The 11,197-nt window shown below is 35.9% G+C and overlaps 1 protein-coding gene across 1 annotated transcript in view; it reads right to left on the reverse strand.

Annotated features, from left to right (window-relative positions):
* The window catches only part of SEMA3D (semaphorin 3D), a 124,094-nt gene that overhangs the window by 60,502 nt on the left and 52,395 nt on the right, over positions 1 to 11,197 (reverse strand). The window contains exons 5-6 of the mRNA XM_023519160.1: positions 9,337 to 9,430; positions 6,686 to 6,814 (exon numbers count right to left, since the gene is read on the reverse strand). Of these exons, the coding sequence (XP_023374928.1) occupies positions 6,686 to 6,814; positions 9,337 to 9,430 (223 nt within the window). The remainder of the gene's footprint in view (positions 1 to 6,685; positions 6,815 to 9,336; positions 9,431 to 11,197) is intronic.

Consider the following 11,197-nt stretch of genomic DNA (forward strand, 5'->3'; position numbering starts at 1 on the left):
GCTTTTCCAAGTACTATTTCTTTTAATCTTCAACTGATGTGTGACATTACATAGTCTTATTATGTTTATTTAGTCTTATTATGTTTATTATGATTTTATTGAACTGCTTCTTAAATGTTAGTTCTTTTATAAGAACTGTAAGAAAACTGTTTTGGAAGGGAATGCTAGAGGTGTTTAAGCCAAATGTTCATTATACACATAATCTAATTAAGAAAAAAAGTTCTCTTCTGTGATCTAAATAAGCATAAATAAGTGTTAAAAATAAATAGAAGACGCAAGAATAGAGTTTCTTTCTTGCAAATTTCTTTGAGATCCTGTCTTAGAATGCTCATGTTAGCTTTTTATGATAGAAAATCTATTCTGACTTGCTGCCAAATTTGGCTAAAAATAGCTATCATTTAATCAGTGCATAGTTGTTGAATTAAATAAGTTAAAAGTCATACCAATGGGCACCTGGGCTTTATTATAGCACATTTTTCCCCTCTGGCATTTGAAACACATGCCCTAATAGGAATGAGGTTTGAAATCATGCATTTTCACAAATAAACTTCTAGCATGATACCAAGAAACATGGCCAGATTAAAATGGAACAAATCCATGTGGCCTGCAGTACACACCACTTTCCTTCTTCCTAGGAACCTCTTTGCACACCACTGAGCACATTACCTTGTGATTTAATAGATCATGAGTTCCTAACTTCCTTTTATTTCTTCTTATCATATCTTGTTCCTATTATTATTTTTTAAATTTTCTCTTGTCATGTGGAAGGAGAATTTACAGACAACAAAGCACCCCAAGAAAAACTTCCAATGAAAACTGCCTCCATATGTTCAAAATGAAAATTTAAAACAAAAGTTCTCATCCACTCCAGGAAAGAAAACAAAAACATATGCATACATCAGAGGCATTATTGTTTGTTTCCATTTTCCAAGTGGTCATACTTCTTAGTTTTATCCTAAAATTGTGACAAAAGATTAATTATGTCTGTGTAACCATGCTTTTATCTATATTCTCTTTTCCTGAAATGTTGTAAGATTGAGTTGATAAAGGAAATTGAGGAACCATTGAAGTCTTCATCTAGAACTGCATATGTTATTTCATCTTTGTACTTTTTTATCTTCCTGGCAAGTTCTGTAAAGGTGGCTCAGTCCCTTAAGGAAGAAATCAGGATTCATACTGATTTAAGTCTCAAAACAGGATTAAATAGTCCTTAGAGAAAATCGGATAAGAATCCTTCCACTATTAAATAAAAAGGCTAGCTGACCTCATTCTGGTTAATGCCAAATAGAGCACAGAACACAATTTAGCATCCATATACATATGTTAAGGATTTTAAACTCCCCAAGTAGTTCATTGATAAAATAGATTTATAAAAGATGCACATAGCGTCATGTTAAAAGTGATAATTCTTTAAAATCTGCATCTTAATGGTTAAATACTCAAAATTTTGTTTAATATTTTATTTTCCTTAACTTAAACATAGTATCATATTTATACTCATGAGTTTAGTTCATCTCAGACATGTAAAAAGTAGAAATTTTAAGTGAAAAGTACAGAAAGTAAAATTTTACAAAAATTTTCAAACTATCCAGAAATGCATAATACTGACAGAATGACATAGAGGAGAAACTAAAAAGACACTGACATTGACTGCAGTATTTGAAATATCAAATACCCGTCAGTTTTTTTTCAACTGGGTAACAACCTTATAAAACACATCCACACACTATCTAGATAGTAAAGAAAATTCACAAGTGTATTGCATTATATTAATACCGTTGTAAGCTATTGTACATAATTGGTAAACAAGTATATACTAAATCAGCCTTCTCCAATAGAAATTGCTTCATTGATGGAAATCTTTAAATCTATGTTGTCCAATATAGCCCACGAATATGACAGAGGAAACAAATTTTAAATTTATGCCCCCATGAACTTTAGACTACAGGCTGAATACATGTGGAAAATGGTCGTTTCTAATAAAGGGAGAAATGTTTCCTGAGCAAACCAATATTTTGTCTCACTCAAATAGTTTCTATAATTTCTCCCCTTGGTCTGACCTAGTTCCCATGGCTCAAGGAAGTCTTGACCTACTGGGTCTCCTGAAACATTGTGATCTTCTCTCTCTGGCCTGTCTCCTCCTCAGCAAACATCTGACCTGCTGCTTATTTTCCTGGCTTCAGCCAGAATGCCCAGGGTCTCACACAGCTTTACTTAACTCTACCTCTTCTAATTCTCCTAGTTCCTAATAGCAGACCAGCAACTGTGGTTGGCTGTTGCCCAGTAGGGCAGGTGCACGTGAATCATGTAGTAAAGCTGCAACAGCAGAGCATGTGTAGTTAAAGGGGAGAATCTGGACTGACGGACTGTGTCATACAATGATAAGAATACAATGGGCTGAATATGTGTATCTGAGTTTCAGTCTCACCTCCACTAGCTGTTTAACTCTCAACTAGTATATGATTTCTATTACACTAATAAATAAAATGATTCATTTTACTTTACATAGTATCCAACCTAGTTACTTCCCTAAGCACTCTACAGGTAGAGTAGTAGTGGTAGAATGAGAAGATCTGAGAGATAGAGAGATCAGTCCAGTGAACGATAAAATAGTGGCCAAAAAAAACCCCTAGAAATGAAGTTATGGAGACCTATTGGAACATGGTAGTAATTTAGAGGTTATGGAGCCAAAGATAAAAGACTATTCTGAGGCCTGAGATGAAAAAAATGGAATCCGGTTTGTACAGTTAAAATGGCTTTATTCGTCTTGGGTACAGGTGGGTTGACATCTCCAACCAGGAAAGAAATCCACACATGGGTGATGGCGGATGGGGATTTTAAAGGTGTGAAAGGTTGGGGGGCGGGAAATTCCTTTTCCTGAATTGGACATCTGTTTAAAGGGTGAGGGCTGGCCCATTTACCTTTCCCAGGTGGGACATCCAGTGGGAAAGGGTAGGGGTTGATCCTTTTAGTCCACCCTATTCTGTGGAGTTCCTACATTTGACTCTATCAGTAATAAGGTCGACACATATTTTGAAGGAAGCAAACACCCTCATGAATAGATTAGATAAAGAGGATGTAGGAGAGGAAGGAGTCACAGATAACTCCAAGGTAACTGGTATATGAAGATCAGATAAAATCAGGAAGTGGGTACTGAAGGACAAGTTAGAAAACAACTCAGGAGAAGTCAAAGGTCATTAAAGAACTTGTAAAAATCTCAAAGCAAGTTAACGGCACAACCAAACTAAGGCGTGGATATCTTTATCCCCATCTAAAATAATCATTTTTTCTTTTAATCTGAGATGAAAATGTAAGGCATCCAAATAAATATTTCATAAGGCCACTCACTTATATATAGAACAAGGTTGGAAATATAGTTGTAGGAAGCGGTAGAAACTACAAAGATGAATAATCTCATAGAATTATAAAGTACAGCAGGAAAAAAGGACAAGTTGGTCAATAATTTAGAGTGCAAAAGACATGGCACCCCAGCCTGAGCCTGAGATACCCCATCTCTAAAAAAATAGCTGGGCTTTGTGGCGGTAGCCTGCAGTCCTAGCTACTCGGGAGGCTGACTGAGGCAAAGGGATTTCTTGAGCCCAGGAGCTTAAGGTTGCTGTGAGCTATGATGTCACAGCACTCTACTGAAGGTGATAAAGTAAGATTCTAAATAAATAAATAAGTAAATGGCACAGAATCCCAGAACATATGAGGTTTTAGTCCTACCTCCTACCTCTCTTACCTTCGGGAATAATGATGATGATGAAATTGACACTAATTCAGCTCTTGACATAGTCTTTTAAAAGACTTCTCTGTATGGTGTAATTTACTCCTGATTCCACACTATGAATAGATACTACTGCTAATTGATTTCACATTTATATAAAAATAATTTGAAAGCACAGAAAGGTTTGACCAACGTCACCAGTAAGAGTCAGTTAACATTTAAGCACAGATACTTAAGTTTCACTGAAATAGAGGTATGATTTTTGCCTAAACTAATTTTGAGAGTAAAAAGGCTACTGAAGTCCTGGTCACCTGGAAATGTCCTTGGCAAAGCAGATCATGTTGTCACCCTGGCTTTTAACCCCTAAGTAATCTGCCTTGAATGACCTGGAACCATAAGCGTGAATTCTCCTAAGTCTTAACCATTGGACTGAATTCAGTTCATTAGAATTTCTTCTAACATGTAATTTTTCTTCTGCCTTCAATTCTTTCCTTTCTACTGGCTACTTCTTTAATGGCAACATTTTCCAGGCATCCAAATCTCCTGAATTCTGCCTTGTATCTTTGGATTTTTTAATTCACAAACTATATCTTCTCTCTCAAATATTCTGCACCGTGTATTGTCCATCCCATTGTCGTTACCTTCATTAAGGCCTTAGTCCCCAGTTTTCATGCAGTGGGCTCTTCTCTCTTTGTTTTCATTTTCCTTAGTTTTCCCTTCATGCTATTCCTCTCATGCTATTAAAAAACATACTATGCATATTTTAAGCGACCTTAAAAAAAACAAAGGTCTGACTCCCTAAGTAATAATAATAATAATAAAAGAATAACCATCAGTGGCTCTCCATTGCTTTCAGGATAATATTTACAGCTTTGTAGCTTAATCTCCTACTCTTTCTTTGTATTCCAGGCTAAGCCAAGCCTTTATCACCCACGCAGTCAGCACCCTCCCCCATCTGTCTGCACAGGCCCCCCTGGCGGATTAGCATCCAGCAGGTAATAGGACATTAAAAGTTGTTTATGAAGGGGAACGATAAACCAATTCACAGGCTTCCTACTTTGTAAATCTCTTAATACAGCAGGATCATCCTAGGAAAATACATATTTGAATACATGTTTCTTACATTTATTATATTAACAATGCTGCAAACTTTTGGGGGGGAATGTCACAGCTAAGGAAAAAAAAAATAGGATGACCTTTTAAGAGAGTAGTAATGGGATGTTATTTGCCATTCCAAAACTAAAAGACACAACCTCATACTTTATTTATAAGCCATAAGAATATCTTTTATTACCTAAACAGATATCTAAGCTTTTCTATAAGGGAAATCTATTAAGGTAATTTCAAAGCAAATAACTCCACAAAAATCTCACTATGCACAGAAATACAGTTTTGCCTGGCATGTGGCAAGGCAAAATCCCTGTAGTTGGGGATATTATATATTTGTTTTTTCTAGGTAGGGTACCTGTTAAGGGCACTATTTTGGTCAGTGGAGATCACATTGTTGTGTAAACAGACATATCTGGAAGTTTTGACTAAAGAAATGTTTTAAAAGTGTTTTCCCTTTTGTTTATGTTGTTACTGCTTAAAGGACACTGAGACAGAGAGATAGAAATCTCTACCTGGCCTTCCTTCACTAAAGCCCAATATTTCTGGTGGGAATAAGAAAAGGTGTCTGCTTAAATAATAGTGCTGTTATTCTGCCGTACAATGGAATGAAGTCATACGTTAACTAGAAAACATAAAGAAATCATGATTAAATCTAATCTGTTGTAAGTCAGGGTGTGTGTGGTATCTCATAGTGTTCCTTGAAGCAAATAAATAAATTCATTTAGAAGTTTCTTGGAGATTTTTTTGCTTGTTTTCTTTTTAAAACCAAAATACTATATGACCCTCTAAATATAATAGTTATCAGACAAAGTAGTATCAATCAAACGCAATACACTTAAAATTTTTAAGGGTCATTACCTTTAAACAACAGAAGTTAGCACTACAATTAACCTCTTTTCATTAGGCCAGCAGTTCTCAACCTATAAATCTTGACCCCTTTGTAACAATAAAAATACATCCTGCATATCAGATATTTACATTACAGATGTAATGTATCAGATATTCACAATAGTAGCAAAGTTATAGATATGAAGGAGCAACAAAAATAATTTTATGGTTGGGGGTCACTGCAACATGAGGAACTGTATTAGAGGGTGGTGGCATTAGGAGGTATTAGGAAGGTTGAGAACCACCGTACTAGGCTAACACCCAGTGGCTTATGGCTTAGTTGTAAAGCACAGACCCTAAGAGTAAGACTGCCAGCTTGAATCCAAGTTCTGCACATGACACCTTAACCAAATTACTTAATTCCTCTCTACTTCAGTTTGCTCATCTTTATTTATTTGTTTATTTTTAGACAGGGTCTCACTATGTCGACCTCGGTAGAGTGCTGTGGTATAACAGCTCACAGCAACCTAAAACTCGTGGGCTTCAGTGATTCTCTTGCCTCAACCTCCCAAGTAGCTGGGACTACAGGCACCCACCACAATGCTCGGTTATTTTTTATTGCAGTTGTCATTGTTGTTTTAGTTGGCCGAGGCTGGATTTGAACCCACCAGCACTGATGTATGTGGCTGGCGCCATAACCACTGTGCTAATGGGCGCTGAGCCAAGTTTGCTCATCTTTAAAAAGCATAAAACAGTAATACATATCCTATGTCACTTTAAATATTAAAATTATAAATTCAAATTCAAACACAGAATAATGTCAAGGACACAGCATATAATAAATATTTGATTTACTATCCCCCAAAAAAGGTTTTGGAAATTAATCTAACTTAGTATGAAATTTTTTCAAATGCTTTTTCATTTCGAGGTGAATCAAACAAATTTGAATGAATAGTGATAAGCTTCTTATCTATCCAAAACCAAAAGCAAAATAATCAAAACAGAAAAAAAATGACTAACCATTGAGCCAATAGTGTTCTGAAATGTCCGTTCTGATGTAATGGTGGTCCTGAGTAGGCCCCAGAGACCGTGTGAACGCGGTATCTTTGCCAAGGAAATCAGAAGCTGTTCCAGAGTAGAGGTACTCATCTGAGAGGAAGGAAAAAAAAATGTAGGACTTCTAAGAATATTGCAATAGATCCTTTTCAAATATACAAACTTCACAGGATAACCCTGAAGATGGTTATGGCTTACTATCAGAATTTGTTGCTTCATAAATTTTACTTTCAGATTTTGAAAAATTAGCTTAGTTGAAGGAAAGATAACTCGATTAACATTTGGTTAATTTGGTAAGCTGAGGCGGGATACTTGAATATAAAAGAGGCCAGATTCTTCCAAATTAAGACATGTGCCTGCTTTAGCTGTCTTTTGACTATGCTGTTTCTCTTTCCCTCCTCCCTAGACAGCATTCAAAGAAATATCACAATTAGGAGTTCCTCTCTGTAGCAAGACAAAAAGCATTAAAAGTTAAATGCCATAATGAAGGATGAATTATGTAATTAGTATTTACTTAACCCAACACAACCTCAATGACCACAACTTTTCTTCGCCTAACCTCTGCAGAAAGGGAGCTTTCAGCGCTGAAGTCATGCTTTGTAATTATGACATGCTGCATTCCTTGTAGCTAATCGTGTCTCTAACAGTTCCGATAAACAGAAATTCTCGAAAAGGGAATAATGTTACCATTACTGCATACCAAGCTTCTTTGTCTTACTGTTTGTGTTTGTGTAAAGTGCATGCTCGTGTTTTATTAGAGAGAAAGGAATGTGGGAGGGAGAGACGTGAGGAGGGCAATGAGGATGATTAAAAGGAGAGAAGAAAGAACAGGGCAGGAGGAGAAGAGAGAAGAAAAAGATCAGATGGTGAGAAGAGGAAGAATCATACAAGGATGGAGAAAAGTTAATGAAGGTAAAAAAGAAGAAAATATGGGGGCTGTAGAAGGAGGAGGTGAGAAAGAAGGGAAGAGCGACCATGGGAGAGGAAAAGAGGGAAGCAGGGATTAGCGCTCCCCAATGTCAGCTGGGGCCCTGGGGGGCAGCCAGGCAGGACATCCCCACAGAGGAAGATGCTGTCCCTGTACAACTGAAACGCCAGTATTTTAAGACAGAGTTTTAGACAACAATTTTGCATTGCATTTAATAAAACATTTTAAAACATGTTTATTCACTATAGAATATTTAGATTTTTTTAATGCCTAAATATAAGAACAAACACATTATTTTACCCTGAACTTGAATTTTCCTCTGAAATATGCCTTTAAAATTCTGCCTTGTATAAGAAGGCATCCCTGATTATGCCCATCTAAATATATGTTTCACTGAACTCTTTGGGACAATTCAACCTTAATAACGACAATAGGTATTTCTAATGAAAAAATCCACAAAAGAGAGAAGTGCAGCTATGTACAATAGATGTAGACAGGTACACTGCTTGCAGCCTCTTAAAGCACATCCCTAAAATGGCCAGTGTTTCATTGTGGAGCAAGATTAAAACATAACAACAAACGCATTATAAAATTGGTAAGAGTAAAGGAAGCAAACTATTACTCTAAAATATATAAAAACGCAGGTATTCGAATGTTTTGTCAGGAAAAAAAGATGGGATATTTCAACTTAGAAATTAGATCTCAATATGCAGGCTTTAAATCTGTCTTCTTTGTACATAAAATTACTTACAGATTCCTGAAAGCGGTGACCAATGTCTACAACCTATTGTTTGTATGAAGGGTGTGTGAACCCCACTTGGAAGATCAGAATCACAGAGCATCTATCTCATTTTCTGAGAATAACGACTGACCATTAGTCATATAATTTTCAAAACGCACACATATGCTTTCACTTCAAAGAAAAAATCACTGGTTCTCACTAGGTGAAAATTAAAATGTCATGGTGTTTCACTCTTATCCTCTATTCAAACACTTGATAGACAAGTTAAAGAAAAAGAAACTAAAGTCATGAACCAAATCGACACTAAAGGATTCTTTATAATGCCTGAAATTCAGAAGTCTTGCCAACCTTCCTCCAAACAAACTGCAGACCAAACAGCACCGCCTTCTTGGAACAAGATTGTCATCACATAAGAGAATGTAAAATGTGTACTGGCGGGAAGAACACGGACCGAGCTAGAAAAGGTTCTCATTTCCCATTTCCTTTAATATAATAGGTTATAATAAAATTGGGGAGGGGAGAAGTTGTTATAGAATTCTATTACGTGTATGCTATAGCTTGATTAATTTAGTTCATTAATTGACCCTCCTATGGAATTGCTAAATTTAACTTCTTTGCTGAGCCAAAGAAGGATATGGTTCAGTATGAGAAAATCCCAGATATATATACATAAAATTATAGAATAAATGATTGTGTGTCCTTTGCATTATAAAGAATTCATTAAATGGTTCCTATAAAAAGGGCAAACATTACGGATTACTGTGGCCTCCCTTGATTGATAGGGAGGTTCAGGATAGAGGAATTGGACACTAAAATACTGGAACCAACTAGCCAGTGGAAGACGGGTCCATAAGTATCTTTGGCTCAATAGGAAATTGTGGTTTAGTCAACACATACCCCTTCAGAAAATCATTTGAAAGTAAGAGCTGCTTATCATGATCTTACCTGTCATCACTGAAGCAAAAGGCTGCTGAGGATCAAAGGGACATTTCAATCTGCCAGACTCCAAATTATGTGCATCTAGTTTGAATACAGCCTCCTGTTAGGAGAAATGTTAACACAAGTGAGATTTTTTAAAATATCACAATCAGCAGAGACATAGGCAATATAAAGGGAATTCCAGCTCACTCATACGATAAAAATTAATTTAGCATAGAGCATGCACGTTATGCTGTGCTCTTTAACTCTGGAGCAAACAGTCTATTACCTGGCAAGACTGAACACCCATGTTCTGGTCTCCTTTTGCCCAAAGTGGTAATGATAACACTGAGTGAATTTTTCAATTGGCAGTAGTAACACCTGCATAAATTCATTTAGTCTGGAACACTACCAATATCAACACCACCACCAAGAACACATTTTCTTAAGTTTAAGAACAAATTTATTGAGCATAAAAACTAATAATCTTTTAACAAATAAATGTGCTATGATAATCATATGATGATTTGCTAAGCATCCTTAACCAGATTTCTAAAGTTTTATAATATTTTTAAGTTTTAGTGACATAAAAGTTTTCTAAGGCAGGCAGATTATCTTTAAGCTGTTGATATATCTGGACAAAAGAAAAATCCCCTTGTAGTATTTTCATTATTATGAAAACACAGTACACATTAAAGCCACAGAGTTATTTTGGCTGAAACATCTATTTTTATAATAGTGGCCACAGACGGAATGACATTGGCAGACTTCTAATATTCAGCTAAAAAAAAAAAAATCTTAAGTTGAACTTTCCAAGAAAAATACGAATGTATAATGAATATGGCCCCATGAGCTTGAGTATTTCATAACAATGACAACACTACCATCCAGCAAAAGGGTGATGACTCACCCTGCACACACACTCGCTAGGGAAATCCAGCATTTCAGACATTCTCTCTGGATGGAGTATTTACAAAGTTGTATCAAAACATACATGCAATAGGAGAGGACCATTCCATGCTGTTTACGTAGAGAGCAAGCAGTGGAGCCCAAGGGACAGAGGAAACTGCATTACAAGTTGGATTATGTTGTTATTTCAGATATTTTTTCTTTTACACATCACCAGTAGTAACTCTTATATCATTAAAAATTGGCAACAGCAGTTTAAATAGTCTGATTAACAATGGCTATTCAATAATATTAAGTAACTATATTCTAATGGAAATAAGCATACCTGACAGTTAATAGACAGCAACCAAGGACCAGAAAACTCATGCACATTGTCTTATAGAATTCCTAACACAAGTTTAATGTTATAGCTAATTTCATAACTCTAGATTTGCAAGTGTACTATTGAGGATAGAAGGGGTTCTATCTCCTTCATTTTCACATTGTTAGAAAGAGGCAAGGCAAGAGTTTGCACTCAGGGATATCTTCAAAGTTTATCCTCTTAACTAATGTCATCTCAGAATTTCAAACTCATGGATTTAAAAAAAGTTTTGAAATAAATTTATAGACCTGCCACGACCATGGACATGACCTCACTCACGTGTGTTTAGTCTGAACAGGTTGGCTAGTGAAAAGCTGTGATTATGAAGCTTAGGTATGAACAAAGTTTTATGAGAACACATTTAAGGTATAATTCCAAACTGTCGTTGCACCCAAAGATATGTGAGAAAAAACGTCTATAAATAGTGACTTGTAGTATACTTAAATATAATTAAAGGTACATTATTCTCCACAGGTCAAACAAATCCATTGATTCTAAAATCTATAACAGATTTAGTGAAAATCAAATTAAATCCTACTGCTCCAGAAAATCATAGTAAAAAAGCTCAAAGGGGAGAAGGGAAGAGAAGATGGAGAGGAGAGGAGAGGAGAGGAGGGG

This window comes from Otolemur garnettii, unplaced genomic scaffold, assembly GCF_000181295.1.
Source record: "Otolemur garnettii isolate 467f Iridium unplaced genomic scaffold, OtoGar3 scaffold00005, whole genome shotgun sequence".
NCBI lineage: Eukaryota > Metazoa > Chordata > Mammalia > Primates > Galagidae > Otolemur > Otolemur garnettii.